Here is a 22,722-nt window from a genome sequence, read left to right as displayed (position 1 = left end):
CTTTGCTCTTTTCTCCAAATTTTCCCAATATATATTTTTATGTCTGACAATCATTTCCTACTGTGCTATTTAGATCCTCAACAAGCACCAGCTTTTCCTTTTTCATTGTGTCAGCTGCTTTCTCTAAATCCTCAAAAAATTCCTTCACTTCTACCTTAGTAGAAACTTCTGTGGGACCATAGGCACAAATAAGTCTCATTGTCCAGTTTCCCATTCTGATATTTGCCCACATCACTCTACTTGAGACTGCCTGCCATTCAAGAAGATTAGCCTCATATTTAGTGTTGAATACAATGGCTACTCCTTCTTTTCCTTGATTGTGAACTCTGGTTGATTGTGATCCTGAACTCTGGCTATTAGGTCTTAAAATAAGTAGTCTCTCAGATCTTTAGTAAATTAATGCCAACACATTTGTTGAGGTTGGGAGAGTACTTCTTTGCTGATTTTAAGAATGGCTTCTCAGACCTGTAACAGCTATGTAATATAGATGTTTTTCTCTATCTGATCCTATGTGAAGGAGTATCCAGAGCTTGGTCTGTTAATCCCAACTTCCCACATAGAGGATCTCAGATATAATTTTTAGGCTCTTCAAGGCAGATGTTAACAGATATACCAAGTTGCAGGCATAAGGAACTTCATACACTCCAGGATGCTCAAGAGAGTGTAGTTTGTCTTTAGAACATTTGAAAGTAGCTAGCTGAATGAAAGGTTTGAAAGCAGTGTGGAGGTCATATTTGCAGACAACTTTAACTATATATATATATATATATATATATATTTTTTTTTTTTTTTTCTGATATACCCTTAAATATGGGATAGGAATGGTTTTGCTGTGTTGGGTGTAGGAGGGATTTAGATGCAAAACCCACTCATAGTAGTAGCTATTTGCACAAACAATCACACCACCATTCCCAACACTATAGCATCCTCTAATTTCTTACCCACCAAGCCAGGGCTATTTGTTTAAATGAGACAGCCCTTGAAACTGACCTTAGGGACCTTCACAACACCTCTTCAATGGCTAGAGCCCATATAAAATAGATAAAATATTACTTGCATCCAAATCCCTCCTACACCCAACACATAGGATCACAGTGAAACCATTCCCAATATTAGCATGTAATATTTTATCTATTATATATGGACTGTAGCTATTGGCTAAAAAGGTTTTGCAAGGTCCCTAAGCTCAGTTTCAAGAGTTGTGTCATTTGAACAAATAGTCGTGGCTCGGTGGGTAACAGTTCTGAGGATGTCATGCTGTTGGGATGGATTGTTTGTATAAATACCTACCAGCCTGAGTGGGGTTTCTCTAGGTAGAGAATAATAATGAGCTAATAGGAAGTCATGTCACTAGTGTATCTAAAAAGGGGAGACTATTATTATTTTCTTTTTCTATGGTGAAATTTATTTTAGGATGTTGGATGTTAAATACATTCAAAATGTATTTAACATGTTGAACCCTGAGGCCAAACATCTTCATATTACAATGTTTTTTAGTTTACATTTATTTAGTTTAGTGCTGTGTGCATATCACATTATCCTTTCTTATGGAAAGGAAAAATATACAAACAGTTAGATGAGACTGCTATGGGTTTCCACTCCCCCCCCCCCTTTCTATGTAATGTGTATATGGAGCACTTTGAAAACTAGGCACTCAACGCAGCCATACTAAAACCAACAGTTCATTTGTGCTATGTTAATGATATATTTGCTGTTTGGCCTCATGGTTCAGACACATTAGATACATTTTTTGGTGCATCTTAACAGCCAACATTTTAAAATAAACTTCACCATAGAAAAAGAAAGTAATAATAGTCTCCTCTTTTGACATACAAAAAACCTGGATATGCAGGGTCCTTAAATTTTACAAATCCAATACCCCTTACCCACCTTTGTCCTATAGTAGATAGCACAGACAGCCCCACATGCAAACTGGCTAAACATTTATCCAACTCATTTTCCTTTCTTACGGGCAACTCTTCTTCATTTATTAAAAATTCTTTACACTTTAAAACATTAATAGAAAATTTAGCTCTCACAGATTGACATCATGGTTAGTTTTGATATTACCTCACTTTTCACTAATGTACCTTTGACCGAGATTCTTGACCTTATTGAACCACATTTCTCTCTGACATAATTGAATTATTCAGATTCACCATACATGCAGATTATTTCCTGTAGAAAAGAAAATTTTACAAGGAGCTAGATGGGACTGCCATGGAATCCCCTCTTTCCTTCCTTCTCTAGCAAACTTCTATATGGAGCATTTTAAAAACCAAGCTCTCAACACAGCCCAGGGTCGGCAGATGGTATGTGCAATATACACAGGCGCCACAGAAGAAAAGGCAACTAAAAGATGTCAAAAAATATGAGATAAGAGTTTAAACGAACAACGAATGGTACAGAATGGTACATATAATTATGAATGTACGTCGTCTTCTGTTCAGGCCCCTTCACATCTTCCCGGAAACGAACAAATACATTCTGAAATTTTATCCTGGACCCGATTATATCACTGTAATTTTTGAGTAAAATTTATGAAAATATACCTAAAATAGTTCTTCTTTATTTTTTGATGTATCATAAATCAACTTATGACTAATTGTTGAGTTCTGTGTAAAAAAAAAATTTGTATAAGCAGGACTAATCCGTAGGTAACATTATACTGTAAAGCAGTTTTCATTTGTTTTTCAATTCCTGTTCGTTTTATTCATGCTTTATTCAAAAAAAACTTTTTTGGAAAGGTGCCAAATATTAATCGCGCACACAAGAAAAAGGCTAGGTGCCAGAGCTGACACAGCCACACAAAAACCAACAGTTTGGCTGTGATATGTTGTTGATGTGTTTGCTATTTGGATTCATGGTTCATACACATTATATACATTTTTGGCACATCTTCACAGCCAATATTCTCAAATATAAACTTCACCATAGAAAAAGAAAGTAACAGTAGTCTCTCTTTTTTAGATGCACTAGTGACAAGACTTCCTAATGGCTCATGATCCTCTTATATCTATAGAAAACCCACTCATAGTAGTAGCTATTTGCACAAACAATCACACCACCATTCCCAACACTATAGCATCCTCTAATTTCTTACCCACCAAGCCAGGGCTATTTGTTTAAATGAGACAGCCCTTGAAACTGACCTTAGGGACCTTCACAACACCTCTTCAATGGCTAGAGCCCATATAAAATAGATAAAATATTACTTGCATCTAAATCCCTCCTACACCCAACACAGAGGATCACAGTGAAACCATTCCCATTCTACGTGTTAAGGGTACATCAGAAAAAATGACCCAAGTTCTTTGCAATTATGATCTCCATACTACTTTCAAAGTTTTCATTCAATTAGCTACTTTTATACATTCTCCTAAAGATAGACTGCACATTTTGAATATCCGGGAGTGTATAATGTTCCTTGTGCCAGCAACTTAGTACGTTGAACAGACTGATAGATCAGTTAACGTATGTCTTGAAGAACATAAAATTACATTCGCGATCATATTGTATGGCAAGTGGATACTCTTCCACATAGGATCAGATGGAGATAAACATCTTTATTACATAGAAATCGGTACAGGTCTGTGGAGCTATTCTTAAAATCAACATTAGCTATGAAGCTGATGTTGATTTTAAGAATTCTTAACATGAATAAGTATTCATGTTAAGATCTAATAGCCTGACTTCTCTGAATTAACTTTGTATTTATCTGACTCATATGGGGCACCATGTCAGGACATTAGATGTAGTTAAAATTTAAATTGTTTCTACAATTACTTAATTTAGTGCTTTGTGGCTGTCACAGTTACCATGATGATGTTGGGTAGTAAAACAGCGAAATGTTAGTTTAATAAATGTTTTTTTTTCTTCTGGTTGTTAGTTATACCTTTGAATTATTATGAATCTGTGGAATGGAATTTTCAGAGATAGCGCTGTGGTTTCTAGACCATTGATGTTGAATTGTTACCCACTTTGTATTTCATTTCAGAAATAGTGGTAAAGATGTCAGAGAGATTGGTTATTGTTAGACGTCAGGGATGGATTAATGATAACAAGCATCTCTGCAGAGGGAAGTATGAGTTTTTGAAAGCTGGACTTATTTCAGTAATCTGACTATATTTTGATAACACATCTTCTTAAACATATAACTCTTCTGACACTCAAAACCACCTCTGGCAGTCCATTTCTCTCATTCAGCACTCTCCGAGTAAAGACCTGGTCTGCAACCTCTACTAACCACATTTATAAACAACTTTCCAGTGTAACCTCTTGTTTTACCCCTAGTCCCCATGTATTGAAATATTTGTTTTGTTTCAATCGTATAGAATCCCTTTAGTGACTTATAATTGCAAACTTTGAACCCACACACCTGTCACCATCTTGGTCACTCATTTCTGAATCCTCTCCACCACCTCCCAATCCCCAAGAAATGCAGATGACTAAATCTGTGCACAGTCAACAAATGGCTGAATCATAGTCATAAAAAAGCAATAACAACCTGTCTAACTTGTCAATGTGTTCTTCAACATCCAGGTAATCCTTGGAGCTATTTTGCTAACTCTTCAAATATATCCTATGAATTTCAAAAGTCTATCCACCATTATCCTAGATCCTTACCCTCATCAATTTCTTGTAAACTGGTACTATCAGATTCTTTTCATCCTGAAGTGCATTTTCCAACATTGAATTGACATCCATTGTTCTTTGCTTGCTGCCAATTTATTTACATCATCAAATAAATGATAATTTGATAAAGCTATCTATATCACCTTTATCAAATATTTCCCTCCCCAGTTTTGCAGCATCATCCAACAACTGTGAATATCCTACCTCAAATCTTCTGCTATGTTATTAATGTACTAGTTAAAGAGGAGGGTCCTAGTATAGAGCTCCTGGCCACTCCAGTAGTCACCTTCATTTGCCTTGATTCCACTCCACCACATGCCATGCTCTGATGTCTATTAGCTACCCTTCTATCTATGCCACTGCCAGTCTCATATCCATTCCCATTTGCTCCAACTTATATAATAGTTTTCCATGTAGTATTCTGTCATATGCCTTTGCAAAGTCTAGCAGTATCATAATGTAGCCATTTCCTTTATCCACTTTCACTGTCACCTTATTATAAAATGTGAATAAATTATTGAGGCAAGACCTACCTTTTATAAAGCCATGCTGTCCTTTATAGAGTAACATATTCTTATCCACCCATTTCTGAATTTTACTTTAAACCAACTTTTCCAGTACTTAAACCACCACTCTAGAGATACTAATTGGTCTGTAATTTTCTGCTTTTGTCTTGGAGCCACCTTTATGCAATGGAACTATTTACCCTCTTTCCACTTACTTGGAACCTTTACCAGAGCTGAGATTTAGATTAAACAAATTCGTCAGAGACATTGCCAGTTCGTTTCCACATTCTCATAGCACACAAGCTGACATACTGTCCAGACTCTCTTCTGTATTCACATTGATATTTTTCAATATGCTGAGTACCTCTAGTTCATCTACCTCAATTCTCACATCGGTCTGTGACATCAGTAATTGCAAAGTCACTACGTGGATGATATATACCCTTGCAAAGTGATCACTTAGTAACTGAACTATTTCTTCTACTTCTGTCACTGTATATTCCTCCTATCATCAGTAATGAGCAAAGTTATCTTTCCATAATCATTCTTTCTGTTACTTGCTATGGAGCAAAAATAAACTATTTTGGTTTCATTTTGGCCTACTTAGCTAATTTCCTCTCAAAATCTGATTTTACCTTCCTTACTAAACTTGCTGATCAGCTTGTTTATATTCCTTCCACACTGCTTTCTTTCTGCAGCTCCTGTTTTATATTGCTGCTCATCCTACTTGGTTTATTCATCTGACCCTGGGCATACTCTCTGTTACTGCAATGCTCAAACAAACTTTGACTGCTCCTCATGCACTAATGACGTTCATTCTGGGTAGTTTCTTATGCTATTGCACTGCTCCAAGTTGTCTCCTAAGTTTATCATAATTGCCAGCTTTGTAGTTCCACATAAACTCTTTCTTGAATGAAATTTCCACATTGGGCAACTTCCCAGGACAAGACTGCATTGGTCCCTTTCCCCAATTTGAGGTAGATCTAGAACTGGTAACAGCATCAACACTGAAACCCCTGGTCTCCTCCATCACGTAGCATTTCAGGTGAAACAACACGTGATGTGCCCTTCCAATCTGTCCCCATAGTTGAGTTGTTACATTGTTGCATTGATATGCCTGCATTGAAGTCATATTTCACGATTTCAAACCAGTATCTTCAGAGTGCAAAAGAACATTTGACAACTGACTTTCAAAAGTGAGTAAATGAAACAGTTCAAATTGTAACAGACAAAAAATCTAAAGTCTCTTCATTTGATGCTCTCTAATAACATAAGAAAAGAAGTATGAATGATGGTTGTGTAGGAGTGCATCTTAAGATGAGTCTTTCAAATTTTTCGCAAATTCATGCTTAGAAGAATGCTTCAAAGCCATTACTGACTCTTAAAAATAATCTTTCTAACCTGTAACAACTTGTATATAGCACACTGGTTTTCTTCCAACTAAGCTTGTGCGAATGGGTATCCAAAACATGGTTTGTCAGTCTAGACTTGCCATAATAATGGTGGCAAATGTATTTGTTATGTTCTCCGAGGCAGATGTTAACAGAGCTTCCCATCTGTCCATAGTAGACCAGTTCATGGGGAACTGAGAATAAACTTCATCCAGGAGATAAAGTTTATCCTTAGGAGAGCAGATCAGAGTAGCTAATTTAACATGTGGTGTGAAGGCCATATTTTATTAGTACTTTGGGTATGGCCCCATAGTATCTTGGATATAAGGAATAGAAATAGTGATGTTTTGTTCTTGTATGTGTGAGGAGGAGGGGGGAAGTAGCAAGGTCATGTAGTATTTTATCTATTTTGTAGGAGCCATAGCCATTGGCCAGGAAAGTATGGCAAAGATATTTAAATTTGGAAAGAGCTGCATCATTAGAACAAATAGCTTTAGCTCTGTGTTTAAGTGTTTTTAGAATAACATACCTGTTGTGCTGGATGATTATGTGATTGTTCATGTCCACACAGGAAGATTGTTCATCTTCCTGTGTGGACATGAACAATCTGGGTGGTAATATTAAAGCATACTTTAATATGGTAACCCAGTAAGAAAATTTCAGTATGATATTAATGGTTTCATACAGTTATATAGTAATCCTCAGTACGAAATTAGTTTGCTGGTTGGTGCTTTACGAAAAATTGATCGACATGCTAATCCATTCAAGAGGTTGGGTAATTGAAGGTTCACTTCTAAGCTAAGATATTGAGAGATTGCCATATATAATTTTGTACAATTTCATGAAATGTTATATTCAATAAGTCTGACTTAAAAATGTTTTCATTTTCAATGAATGTTATAATCAGACAAGTATATTAGAGTAATAAACCAAATATTATCAAAACCGGTTTACGGTAAACAGAACTCTCATATTATATAATTCATTACTAGATAATACTTTGAATTTTAATTAACTCCTATTCAACCAAATATCATTCCAGTAGAATAATATTTGCTGAGGTTAATTTAAAACTTATTTAGCAGGCAACTTTCTCTTATGTTATGGAAAATGGCCCATTGGTGAATATTCTCATTCAAGGTTAAAATATGATTGTTGTCAATGAATAACGATATGGGCAAAGACAGTTTTTCAGTTAGAATTTTATTCTCTCTTTGAATAGGTTTTGTGGCCAGATTTATTAGAATGCTTAATGCCAGAGGACCTTACCACTGCTGTTGCACCTGTATGCAAAAGTTTGGCATATTTAGCAGCAAAGAAACGAGATCAGCTGGGATCTGATTTTGAGATTGACTTTACCAAACTAAGTAAAACTTAAATAGAATTTTTTAAAAACTTTAATTGTATATTTTCTTCTTTATTGAATCAAAATTACATTCTGTTTTTTTATTTAAATTCAAAGAATCCCAGAATTCCTATACTAATTTAACATAATAGAAAAAGTAAATAAATCATTAATTTTTATAACATATTGCTATTACGATTAAATAAAAATTTAAACTAAAAGTTAAAATTTCAGCATTAATTTCACCATATATATATGATATTGGGCAAATATATGAAACACACACAAAACACGCATGCACATTATATATATATATATATATATATATATATATATTTTTTTTTTTTTTTTTTTTAATAAAAGGATTTAATGACTAAAACCAAGAATAATAGTAAGGCTTTATTGAAATAAAAACGCAACTAGTTTTGGCTTTTGACAGCCTTCTTCAGGTGTCTTCTAAGAATAGGAAACAGTGAAGTTTAAAACTGTGAAGCACAGGAAAATTGCAGTACATAATTGACATGAAAAAACGTATTTACATTTAAGTTGTTCTTACAAACGTGGCATTGTTTGTCAAGTGTGCGTGCTTGCAGACTCTCGCTAACGCCAGTACTGAACAACAGCAGAGTGATTATCAGGGATGTTGTAGCTCAAGTTGTTATTGAAATGTTCACAATTAAGGATGATTTCTCTGGACTCCACAATTTTTCTCTCAAACTCATCATGGCAACGAAAGATGTTTTCGGATCTATCCCAGCAGACTGAATGACCCTGGTGTTCATCATCAGGATTGTTCAAGAAAAGAACATGACTAGAAAAGGCACTGGCATGTGTTATTTTGTAAGAAATGTCTCTCTTGTGTTCCTCCATACATAATTCAATAGATTTATTTGTTTGACCAAAATAAGGGATATTACAATTACACCATATCAGTTGCCAAAAGTACCATACATGTTAGTACCATACAAGTTGCCAAAAAGGTGTCACATCACAAAAGGCACCAATTACTGAAAAAAGAGAGCCAAAAGACTTCACTTCGGCAATGCACAATTATTCAAATTAAGTGAATATAGAATCCAACATTATTTAAAAGCCGAATAGAGAAACTACGAGAGTTTCGTGCCGAATATATAGAAACTATAAATGTTTCGGCGGATCCAAGCATAAGCAAACCTTTCATGACAGGGACAACTCAAAGAAGAGACTTCAAAAAAAAAAAGGCCATAGGTCTGGGTAGTGACCCCCTTTCTCATAATGTATAACATCATACATGTCTGCTAGGAGATGTGCTTTACATTATGGGTAATACTAAGGATAGTGATCGGAACTTGCTCCACCTTTACTACGAGTTGCCCATCATGAAAGGTTTGCTTATGCTTGGATGCCAAAACTTTTATAGTTTCTATATATTTGGCACGAAACTCTTGTAGTTTCTCTGTTTGGCTTTGAAATAATGTCGGATTCTATATTCACTTAATTGGAACAATTGTGCATTGCCGAAGTGAAGCCTTTTGGCTCTCTTTTTTCAGTAATTCTTGGTGCCCTTTGTGATGTGACACCTTTTTGGCAACTTGTATGGTACTTATATACTTTACATTGTAAAGTATATAAGTTCTGCATCACTACAACCTGAGTATTACATTTACATCTGGGTCTAGCTCCCACTGATGAGACCTCAAAAAAGGTTGAAACCGATCTGGGTCACTACCCAGACCGGTTGGGGTTTTTAAGTAGTGAAAAGAAAGCATCGTTCCAGGAGACAGAAATTTCCAGTTATCGACCAGTTTGTATAACTTCTGTTGTGGTCAAGGTGTAGGAGAGATTGGTTAGTTGGGTTGATGGGCATAGCATTCTTTATGATGGTTGCATGAATTTGTAAAGGGTAGGTCCTGTTTTAACAATTTACTTGCATTTTATGATAGGGTAACGGGTGTGTTAGCGTTTTCCATTGCATTTGATGAATGTATAGACATTATTAATACTTCCCAGTTAGCAATATTTATTCGTGTGCGTTGATGACGATATGAATGTGACTGAAGGACTACTGGATATAGTGCCTATGTCAGGAACAACGACAGGAAATGACTTATATTTGTGTATTGAGAAAAGTCTTGAAAATGCTCACACGGACTGATCAAAATTAGTAAGTGTGACTGCTGTTGGGGCTCCTGCTATGGTTGGTTAACGTTGGACTTGTTACAAAACTTCAAATGAAAACGGAAATGTTGTTCAAGGATAAACTTAAATCATTTCATTGCATAATACACCAGGAGTCACTTTGTGCTAAAAAACTAAAGATGGAACACGTGATGGGTGTAGTAATTAAAACAGTAAACTGGATATGCTCTCACGTCTTGAATCATCGACAGTTCAATGCTTTGTTGGATGAATTGGATTCACAATACAGCAGTTTGCTATATTATATGGAGGTTAGGTGGCTTAGTCATGGCGTCTTTTAAAAAGATTTTTTGAACTCTTAAAAGAAATTGACATGTTTACTTCATCCAAAGGAAAATTGATTCCTCAGCTCACGGATGAAGATTGGTGCAAAGACTTGGCCTTTTTTTAGTTGACATAACAAGCCACTTAAACACTTTGAATACTGCTCTGCAAGGACGTGAACAGTTGATATGTCATAGAAATATCAACTGTTCAGAAATGACTTAATTGAATCATACAATATGATTCAATTAAGTCATTTCTAGCAAAACTCTATCTTTGGCAAAACCAGTTGGCAAAGAATAATTTAATCACTTTCCTACACTTAAATCGATTTCTCGAAATAATAATGATGCTGAAAAGTACATTCCTCAAATTGAAGAATTGAAAATTTAATTTGAAAAAAGATTTTCTGATTTCAACCAGTTTGAAAATGAATTATTATTATTCAGTTCACCTTTTTTAATTAATATTGAAAATGTTGATGAAGAATTACAAATGGAAGTAATTGAACTCCAGTGCAATACTGAACTAAAAAATAAATATAACGAAGTTGGCATAGCAAATTTTTATAAATACCTCTGCAGTAAATATCCCAAATTTATAATTTTATATTTGGGATTTTATATTCACACCCACTGTCTGTATATAGTGGGTGTGAATCTGCTTTTTGATTTCTCTCAACCATCTCCTGATCCAAGTCAAGAGTTTATATTCCAATCCCATATTCTCCAGTTTATGCAACAGCCTTTCGTGCAGTATCCTATCAAATGCCTTAGAAAAATCCAACATTGTCATAGTGTATCCATTCCCTTTATCCAACTCAGCTTTTATCCAACTCTTTAGTTGTTTGCTGATGATTCAAATTTGGGAAGAATTATAAATAGCACTATCCTATCGTATCCTTGTCATCCATCTAGGACAGGTTGAGTTTCCTCCTAATGAGGGGTTACTGGCATATCAATGCAGCCAGTTTGCCACTCCTCTGCTGCATCCCCCTAAGAGCGATATTCATGACTGTATCCATGTGTGTTCACAGGGCCGGTTTGCATGCTTGCAGGATGAAAAACCTCAGATAAACTGGGGAGAAAAACCCTTCTGTCCACACTAACTGGCTAACTTGGCTATGGCTAAGGAAGTTCCTTATGCTCCTCACGCCTATAAATAGCACTATCCTATCGTATCCTTGTCATCCATCTAGGACAGGTTGAGTTTCCTCCTAATGAGGGGTTACTGGCATATCAATGCAGCCAGTTTGCCACTCCTCTGCTGCATCCCCCTAAGAGCGATATTCATGACTGTATCCATGTGTGTTCACAGGGCCGGTTTGCATGCTTGCAGGATGAAAAACCTCAGATAAACTGGGGAGAAAAACCCTTCTGTCCACGCCCAAGACTGGCTAACTTGGCTATGGCTAAGGAAGTTCCTTATGCTCCTCACGCCGTCGACGGGAATCGAACCTAGGACACTCCTTCCCCAGGCATATGGTTGTGAAGTGCTTGTAGTTTTAATATCAATAAGTGCAATGTGTTGCATTTTGGAGTGCAGAAATATATGGCTGTGTACTATATCAGTGGTGCCATACTGCAGGAAGTTGATGAGATTAAAGATTTGGGAGTGATGGTTGACAGTAGTCTGATGTTTAGAGGGCATATTGCTAGTGTTTCAGAGGCCACGTCATAGTGCCGCTATGATAAGTACTCTATCAAATAGGGATAAGGAAGTGGTTGTGCCACTGTATAAGGCACTGATCAGACTATATTTGGACTACTGTGCTCAAATCTGGTCACCTGGTTTTCAGTGTGATGCTGAGGCTGTGACTAAGACAATGTTAGGACTTTGGAATGCTGGCTATGGAGAGATATTGAAGAAATGTGGATTTATAGAGTTTGGTGGATAGGAGGAAAATAGGTGATACGATAGACATTTAAGTTAGTGAGAGATTTTATCAGGTTAATTCAGAGGGGATTATAAAAACAGTAGAAAGTGAGAGGGGAGGAACCAGAGGTAATCCCTTGAAATTATGTAAAAGTATGGTGAAGAGAGGCGTGAGGAGTAGATGTTTTACGTGGAGAATTGTCAGTGAATGGAACGCATTACCAGAATGTGTTGTTAATGCAAGGAGTGTTAAGAATTTTAAGATTGTATTTGATAGATAAATATGATGTCAGTTGAATGAACCTCCCACAATGAGTCTGCCGACTCCATGGAGGGTGTAGTAATAATAATAATAATAACTTTACTCATTATTATTTTCGTATATTCCTTCCAGTCATGTTATTCTTCGGGATCTGTTGTTTATTTTGATTGTACATCCATTTTACTCCCAATCGATATGTTTTTCGAACTCTAGGGACACATTCAGATACTGCATTATTTACATAGCTTTTTTATGCATTATTGATATCTTTCCCATTGAGTAAGTGATACCATTGTTGATTCTCAGTAACCTGAGGTTATTGTTTGCGATTTTAATTTTTTTTTTTTCCAGTTACTATTTACTTGCCTAGTTGTGCTGCCTCTTAATATATGAACGATGTGCTTACCTTCTTTTAAATTTATGTATATCTAAAGCTTTATACATCTAAAGCTTCTTAAGCACCTCTATAGCACACAGTTGAAGAAAGATGGTACATTGCGCCCTTCAATTGGAAAAGGCCTATGTTCGATTCTTATCGTGATGGGTGAAATCTTTATATGGATTTTTTCAATTGAAGGTGAGTTAGCTGATTTCATATGAAGCATAGCAGGGTTTTTCTTCTGGAAACTCTGGTTTTAAATCCTGCATACAGACAAATCAGCCCTTCAGAATGCACACGATATACAGACAAAAAAATACTAGTGGTGGTGGTGGTGGTGCTTGTGGGCAGTAGATAGTGTTGATGTAGATGATGATGATAAGAGGTTTGGCAAAAATGGAGTTGTATAGTATGTGTCTTTTCTCGATGAGTCTTCAGACTGCTTGGAGGTGTCACAAAATAATAATAATGATAATATGCTATGTACATAGATCTTTCCATATTCTGTATTTCCATACATATAAATATATACACACACATACACTGCTTGGAAAGAAATCAATGGACACCATACTATGAGGAACAAACAGCCATGGCACCTACCTTAAGTTGTGGAACCTTTTTTTTGCTGCGATGATTGCAGCAATCCCACAGGGGCATACTGTCCACAAGCATATGGTAGTGATCGATGAGAGTTTTGGACCATTCTTTCTGTATGCATGTAATGAGGTCCTGGACTGTTATTGGGTGGACATCCCTTGACCTCACCGGACACTCTAGTTTATCCTCTACATGTTTAATAGGGTTGAGATCAGGGTTCTATGAAGGCCTTGACTGGTGTAGTGGCATTCATGTCCACAAACCACACAGCTACCTCAGCAGCATTATGACATGGGGCATTGTCTTGCTGAAAGAGACGATGGTTAGTTCCGTAGAAACATTACAAAGTAGGAAGCATTGCATTGTCCAGAATGTTCAGATACCTATTGGAGTGAATGTTCGTGTCACCATAAACAGAGATTCGAGGCCAAACCAAGAAAGACAGGACCATACCATCACAACACCACCTTTGAATTTCATAATTGGGGTGATGTACTCTGGTAAGAGACGTTCACAGGGCATTTGCCACGCCATCACCCATCCATGTGCATAGTAGGTGGTAGCATGATTCATCACTCCATTACACAGCTTTTAAAGCTTCCATGTGCCACTATATATATGCTCTTTACACCATTGAAGATGGTGTTGCATGTTAGTTTGGCTAATGTGGGCTTACCTATTTCAATCCTACCATGGAAACCCATGTTCTGAGCCTCAGTTCTGATATTTGTGCAGATTGGTGTTCTAGTTGATGCCTGGGACTCTGCATTCAATGTGTCAGCCAACAAATGACAGTTTTTGCACATTATACTTCGTAGCACTCTTCTGGGTATTACATTTAAGACTTATGACAGATGTTTGCATATTACACATTGAATGTGCTGAGTTTTCCACTGTAGATAGCAATTGCTGTGGACTCCATGCACTTCCATCTGAGTATAGTAGCACTGATATTGTTGACCTGGGATGGCCCAATTTGTCAGATAGGCCTGCTACATGTCTTCCTATCACAATGACTCTTTCAAACACTGCCAGCTCCCCTTCTTGCAGCTGTTTCACCTGGACATAGTTGCACTGACTTGGGAGCATTTCTCGAATTTATAGCAGCTTCAAGCATGACTCGTTACGTGGCATGATGCACCTTTCCTATGGGGATGTCCGTTGACTTGGAATATATATATATTTCACTCCTTACTCTAATCCACTGTCTGCATGTTCACTACCCTCTCAGGAATGCATTCCATCTCTTACTGCTCTCTATGCAAAAAACTTACTTCTTACCCTTTTTCAGTTTCCAGGAATGGCACTGTGTCCTTTCCCCCTCATTCTATCATATGAAAAAAAATCTCAGTGTCAGCATGATAATAACTCTTCAACAATTTAAATATCTCAATCATATTATTATTCATGACACCTCCAAAGAGTCCATAGACTCATCGCGGGAGGATACCTACAACTCTGTCTTCACCACTACACCGAACCTCTACTACCATCATCATCTACATCAGTGCCATCTACTGCCCACCACCACAACTAGTATTATCTGTCTGTAAATTGCATGGGTTCTGAAGGGCCGATTTGTCTGTATGCGGGATGAAAAATCCAAGTTTCCGGGAGAAAAAATCCTGCTACCTATGTATGAGATCAGCTAACTCACCTTCGATTGAAACAGTCCGTATAAAAATTCCTCCCATCACGACGAGAATCGAACTTAGGCCTTTTCTAATTGAAGGGCACAACGTACTGTCGTGCTTCGAATTATGCTACAGAGGTGCTTAAACGTATGGATGGGGTGTTATTGAGTTATAAGCTCTGATCTTGACAGGGTAACAGCAATAGCTGAGCCTCAGTTAAAACTTCTTGACTACAGCATTGTCTTCTATCCTTCAAACTCTTTAATTTGCATGTACTTAGTCTCTCCTCATAATCAACATTGTACAGTCTTGATATTTTTGTTATTATTATTCATGAAGGGAATGAAGTAATCTTGCAATTACTTCATCCCCTTCAAATCCGAGTGACCAGATCTGAGCACAGAAGTCCAAATGTGATCTGATCAAAGCTTTACATAATGGGACAACTTCATCTTTATCGCTCATGGTCATTATCCTCAACAACATTGCAGCATTTGTATGAGATGTCTTCACAATCTCTGCAGTATATCCTCAGATGTTCAAATCTCTATTCACAATTCAGTATAACCCAACGAAGTGAGCATGAACCATCCCATCGGTGGATCCCAAATTTTAATAGGGACTTTTTTAATATTTTTAATATTTTAATGAAGTATGGACCAGTTTACAGATAATATCACAGACATATATTACATGAAGAGGCATAGTCCCAGCATCAGATACCTCATCAAATTCTCTACTTGCTTTAGTGAGTGAGTACGGGAGTGATGAGCCTGAGGTAATGCGCATGAATACACACACACACACACACACACACACACACACACACCTGCACAGTATGCTCATCTTGCTGACTAATACATTATAATTGACAAGAAATTATATTCTTGTCTTAATCCTTCATCCAAGATAAAACAAATAAAGTTTGTTTGTGAATTAGTTTCATGACTCTACTTCTGTATAGTGGCTTTTGACTTGAATTCATTTGCCTCAGTATGCAAACACATTTTGGGAAGAACCAGCACCTAGTTTCAAACCCTTATTGAGGGAATCATCAGTGGGGACCAGATTATGAGATACTACTGAGGGAATTGATATATAGCCAATAGTCTGTATATACTAGTCACATAGATACTTGACATGCAAATTTTATTTGCTTGCTCTTGGGTGAAGGATAAAAAGAATATAATTTCTTGTCAAGTATAATAATATACTTATTAATCTAGCAGTAAAACTTTTTTCAACTGAATGCACTCCTAGATATGTAATTGAGATTTCATTTCTGGATATACAGTTACAACTATAAAATACCACACTGTAATGGGCATCAGGCTAAAGTACAGCACTTACATAATGAAGTGAAAAAAAAGGCATTTATTTAAATATGCAAAAGTGAAAATGTTAGAAATAAATTTTAGGATTTACTGCTTTTAGAGTTTCTTAAAATCATCATCATCATCATCATCATACGTATCAAGGATTTAGGCCTAGCATGGCCTGTTCCGGCCTTAGAAGTCATCGTTGAATCATTTAAGAGGACGTCCTGGTTTTCTTTTTCCTAATGGCTTGTACTTTAAGGCTTGTTTTGGTAATCTTTCTGTTTTCATTCTTTGAACGTGTTCCATCCATTTATGTTTATATTTTTCAATTTTTTCTATTACTGGTTCTTGGTTTAATTCTTTCATAATATCTTCATTTCTTTTATGATCAAATAGGGTATACTTTGTAGTTTTTCTCATAAACTTCATTTTTGCTGTTGTTAATCTTTGTTTGTCTTTTTGTTTTATTGTCCAGATTTCGCTTCCATACATTAAGACTGGTAAGGCTAATGTATTGTATACTTTTAGCCTGGTTTGTGTTTGAACTAGGTTTGGTTTAAATATAGAGTTAATTACATCTGTTATTTTTAAATATTTTGCAATTTTTACGTTTATATCTTTTTCATTTTCATATGTGATCATACATCCTTAGGTAGTTAAATGAATTCACCTGTTCTAAGATCTTGTTATCTATTACTATTTTAGTTCTTGCTGGATCTTGTCCTTTAAAGGCCATAGTTTTTGATTTTTCCGTTGATATTATCATACCATAATCTTTGGATATCTCATTTAGATTTAAAATAGCTTTCTGTAAGTTATCTTTAGAATTTGTAATTATTATTTGGTCGTCTGCAAAGAGGAGAGTGTTTAAATTAACTGTAGGTGAAAGTTTAATTCCTTGATGTAAATTTTTACTCCATTTTATTATTTCATTTAAGTAGATATTAAAAAGAGTTGCTGAGAGGGGACATCCCAACAGGGATGTCCCCTTAATTTCTTAAAATAATAATAATAAAACAATTTTTAGTTTTTTATAGAGAGAGAATTGTATAAATTCAATGTTAAATTTAAAATTGGTTGTATAAAGTTTTTATGATTATCTCTTGTATATATATTAATGGCTTAAGTAAATATTATGAAATTATATTGAGCTTTATTAATTTGTGCAACAACATGGTATTACTGAAAGTCAATGCACTAATTCCAAAAAAATTATGAACTTGGTGATTTAACTGAATGAATTAACCAAAAGAGGGAAATAAATCAGTTTATTGTTAATTTATGGCACGACTGACTTAAGAAACATTATTGGTTAGACATAAGGGGGAATAACACATTTTACAGTATAAGAATCTCGCAAACTCACACTCATTAATATAAATGGCAGTCATTAGGTTAAAGGGTGTGAACACGAGAGATAATAAAATACTAATAATAAAATGATAACAGCATGTTGGCTTTATTGAGAAGCTTTCCCTGGTTTCAAATTCTATGCTTTCAAATGTTCACTTGTTCTCATCACTACATTTGTGAATGCAGCACAAAATAGAGACAGATAAAAAACCATGAGCATACTGAAAAATGGACACAAAAAAAAAGTACTTCCTCTGGTGGTAAATAATCCATGCACTAGCTTGCAGACAATTGCACTGAAAAAAGGCATCTTTCAAGTAGTTGCATGAAAATCATATTTACTGTACTGTTTTCATTGGGTACAAGCATTTTCACCAGACGATCATCTTTGCCAACTGGTATTTTGTCACTGGAATATACAGAATAAATGATTTCACTCACATACTTTTTTTATAGATAAGGGTGATTGATGTTCACTTCAGATGGTGCAGTGGTATCTCTCTAATCTGAACTAATAATGGATTAGCGAAAAGTTTGGATTATCGAATTTTCCTCCAAGAGACAACAATAACTAACATATAAGACAAAAATAATCATATTCTAATGGTACATCAATTTAATTCTGTAAATAAATGAAGTAACTGATAGAAAATAAGCTACTGTACCGTAATGTAAAATAAAAAATAATATAGTACACAAGTTTATTTTAGTAAAAAATTTAATTTTCACGTACCTATACTGTATTGAGGATTCTGATTTAATAAAATTGCATAGTTCAGTATAACTTAACTTTGGTAAAAAATATCACTTTCTTGTACACAACACAAAAAAAAGTTTCACAGAATAACACAAAAAAGTTTTTTATATCTTTGTAAAAAAGTCACTGATTTTCTTTTGCTTCTTGGAAGCTAAACTTTTTTTGAATGCTTCTTCTCAGAGCTGCATTAGCAACAAAATTTTGTGGAATGGCGTATCATTCTGCTTAGCACATTCTGTACACACATTAAAACTGTCAGCTGTCTCCTCGTGTTTTACTTTTTTTTTCTTTGAGTTCTTTATCGTCATCATCATCTTCTAATTCATTCTGTAGCGTCATATTTATAATATCAGCATCTGATTTGATTTCGAATTCACTTTTGGTTCTACCTGTAATCCATTCCATAACATCTGTTTGTGAAATTTCAACATCTGGATATATATTTTTAACCAAATTATGCACATTTTGAATTTCCTCTTTTTGTGTGTGTTTGTGATTCATGCTGACAATACAGTATGTACTATACAGTATAAAAAAGTAAACGTGAACACACAATACATCAAAATAAGCCTCTGGTATAACCGTATAATCGACAGTACAAAAAAAAAATTACTGTAATGTAGTAATAATAGCTAAAATAATAATTATTAAATAAAAATAATAGTACACAAAATAATACGTAATAAATAAAACTTTTTTTCTTTCAAACTGCAGTTCGGATTACTGGAGGGTTCGACTGAAGAGGTTCGGATTAGCGATATACCACTGTATTTTCATTTATCACAACAATCACATGTGGGTCACTTAAAACTCAGTATTCAGTTAAAATAAGCGAAATAGCAAGGAGGGAAAGTGTTAGAGAAAGAGAGTTAGGGATGCAGCTGTTCAAGGAAGCATGCATTATTAATCAAGACATTAGCAGCAGTTCAGCTCATTATTGAATTGTGAATAGTACAGAACCTTTTTAATTCCACAACCATGTAAAATCTAGTAGAAAAACCTGGGAATCTCACAGATCCAGCAATGCAGTTTAGTGGGCTAGAACTAGGCTCAATTCTGGAAGTAAAACTGTTTTTTATTTCACTTCTAGAGGGTGAAGAGTTCAGTGTTGTGCAGTGTGTGTAGTGTTGAAAAAGAAAATTTTAATATTATTAACAGTTTATTTTAACTTTAGCATGAATTTTAGCTTCAACTGATAGTTTGTATTTAGTGCGGTATGTTTTGAAGGTTTTGAGTTTAAAGTAGTTTTTAATACAGTAAACCCTCGATTTAACGGACTTCAGATTTAATGGGCAAAATTTCCAGTTCAAATGTCACATGAAAATTAACACCCTGTTAATTTTAAAATGCTTTTAACCAAGATTTTCTTATAATTAAATGAACAGGTTGTTTTTTATTAACTTCCTGTTATTTTTAACAAATTTTGGCAAATAGGCCATCATATGTTTGAAAACCACAGTATTAATTTTGCCGACAAAAATGAGTCACTGCTCATAAAACATGTTCTGTGAATGATTAGGACTTGATCACACCAATCGCACTGTAATTGGTTCTTTTGTTGTGTGGCGCGACTTTCTGCGGCAGTTTTATTTTCGTTAATTATAAAAAAACAGCAGAATTCAAAAGTTCAAAAAAACTTGATAGTTTTTTCAAAGCAGGATTACCTAAACCAAGCGCCTCAACATCGAACATTAACTTCAATCTAAAAGTGTGCATAAAACAATTTTTTGTTATTACAGTGCTAATTATTAGTCCGTATTAATGTCTACTACTAGTGCCCCTATTAGTCTGTTAAATCGAGGGTTTACTGTATTTTGCTTTGTGTGTTGTACTGTTTCTTTATCAAATTTTGTGGCTTCCATGCCTGTGTACTGATTCTTTGTCACTCATCCCACTACCATTTAAAGATTATATTTTATGAAGTATAATACAAGATTTTACTATCATCAAAAATGTAGAGACAGGGTGTGCATGTTTGCATGAAGTTGTAGACAATGGGAGGACCTGGGTGATTTTGATATCAGTATCTCAGGTTTCTGTGGCAGTAATAGGGGTACTACAGAAATGGATGTTTCTTGGAAGAAGTTATGAATTGCATGAACAAGGGAGAGGAAGGTAAACATGAGATGGATGTAGACTTGGTATTAGGTAGTGTGATTAGAAATACGGAAGTTCTGAAAGACAGTTTAGACTTTGTCAATGAATCTCTAGGAAGGTAGGATGTCAGAGAGAGAGAGAGAGTGGTACTGATAGAGGAAGTTGAAGGTATAAAAAGTGAGTTAATTTATATGGAAGGAGAGATTAGAAGACTTGAAAAGTTGACTGATGTGAGACGAACAAGAAGTGAGATGCAATTATGGAATTGAGAGGAGGAGAAAGAGAATGGGTGAACCAGGGAAATGGAGTGAGTGAAAAAATTGAGACAGTACAGGAGTGAAGGAAAGAGAGATGAGGAAGGCAGATGATAAGTGAGAGAAAGTAAGGAGAGAGAGTGTTGAATGGGAAAATGGGATACAGCTGAGCAAGGATGAATGGATGTGTGGCAGGAGGGTGAGGTGCATGGAGATTTTGATTTGTGATGTGCAGAATAGAATGTTAGTAGAGTGCTTGATAGGGTAGTTTAAATAATTTGAGAAGACGGTAAGGAAAGAACTGTGCATCAAAAAAACAAAACGGGTGAGAGAGAATGTAGTGAATGTATTGCCCAGATATGATAATGCAGAATGAGGAGGAGAGGAGCAATAATGAATGACATGATAGCAAGAATGTATCAGACGAGAGGCCTGGAATATGTGGATGATTGAGAGCATTTGAGAATAGAATAGAGCTGTATACAAGAGATGGACTGCATTTAAACATGGTAGGATGTAGGCATCTGGAGAGAGAGAGAGAGATTGTTGTATTCTGGGCAAGCAAGAGTGTTAAGGCAGGGAAACTAGAGTTGTCAGGATGGATTGTAGTAGGTGTGGACTCTTGTGGATAGTTGCTTGGGGGATGGGAGAATGTTTGGTATATTGCAGAGTCAAATGGAGTCTGGAGAGAATGAAATAGGCATAGAAATGGTGACAATTTATTGATGTTAGTTTATACAAATTGCAGGAGTACCTGGAATAAAGGAATAAATTAATGCCCGTTCAAAGTTTATGAAAATCAGTGAAATGTGGTTGACAGAAGATTTCACCTTGATAGGATTAAAGTAAAATGGTATAACATATTTTGGCAGGATGCAGATGTCAAACAAGGTGATAAAGTGTTGCTTATGATAAGTAATGAGTCCTCTCAGATTGGAGTATTTGGAAGGAAATGGCACTAATCTGATTTCTGTCGAGATTTGTGCTACGTTGTTTTTTTTCTGGAATACAAGTGTCCTTCAGTGGTTGTTTTTGAAGTTAGTTGTTGTCGCTATATTGTTTATTTTGGTTACCGAGAAGACTGGGTCAGAATCGGATGCATAACGGTGGAAGAGAAGACGAAGATAACATAAGTTTTCATTATTTAGTTTTATTTTATTTATATTTAGTGTACTTAAATGTTTTGTTTGTATTTGTTTGTATTTTTACTTATATAGTTATACTCCCTTATACTTATTTAGCATTTAGTTGTAATAATTCCTCGACACTATTTTGAATAATGGTGGCAGCGGCAGTTAAAATTGCAAATGGCATATCACCAAGTGCTCCCCCATTTAAGGACTCCATTTTGCGTGATGTCATATGGGATTTTGTTGCATGCGATACTTGTGGAATTATATGCGTCCCCACGGTTGTATATGTGGCAGGTGAGAAAAGGGGAAATATGTATATGCGCAAAATGCAGGCAATGGAAGGCACTTGGTGAGTTAGAGATGACTATAACTGACCTCGTTGAGTCAGAGGTGGGAGATTCTCCATATAGAGAGATAAGTGGTATGATAGAGGGCGAGAATAGTGAGAGAAATCTGAATAAAATAATGAGTGGGGAGTATGGAAAGGTCGAAGGATTGTGACGTTTTTGGAGATGGTGTCAGTTGGGAGGATGAATGGCAAATAAGAGTGGCTGACTTACAGAGAGAGAGATAGATGATATGAAAGAGCAGGTGGAATGTCTAGGGAATGAGATGAGCAGTGTGAAAGATGAGATTAGGCGAATGGAAGAGACAAATGCAAGGCGAATCAGAGTAGGAGTGAGAGAGAGTTATGGGAATGATATATAAGGAGAGAAAAGGAACAGTAGAAGAGAGGTAAT

At 35.7% G+C, this 22,722-nt stretch overlaps 1 protein-coding gene across 2 annotated transcripts in view; it reads left to right on the top strand.

The window, feature by feature from the left end:
• Positions 1 to 22,722, top strand: part of c11.1 (maestro heat like repeat family protein c11.1) — a 763,927-nt gene that overhangs the window by 267,435 nt on the left and 473,770 nt on the right. For both annotated transcript variants that reach the window (XM_090407949.1, XM_090407950.1), the window contains exon 15: positions 7,755 to 7,899. In XM_090407949.1, coding sequence (XP_090264075.1) covers positions 7,755 to 7,899 — 145 coding nt within the window. The remainder of the gene's footprint in view (positions 1 to 7,754; positions 7,900 to 22,722) is intronic.

The sequence above is a fragment of the Typopeltis vanoorti genome, chromosome 18 (genome assembly GCF_054136105.1).
Source record: "Typopeltis vanoorti isolate ZY-2024b chromosome 18, IOZ_Tvanoo_1.0, whole genome shotgun sequence".
NCBI lineage: Eukaryota > Metazoa > Arthropoda > Arachnida > Uropygi > Thelyphonidae > Typopeltis > Typopeltis vanoorti.
The sequence above is the reverse complement of the archived record's forward strand: the minus strand, read 5'-3'. Positions and strand labels throughout refer to the sequence as shown.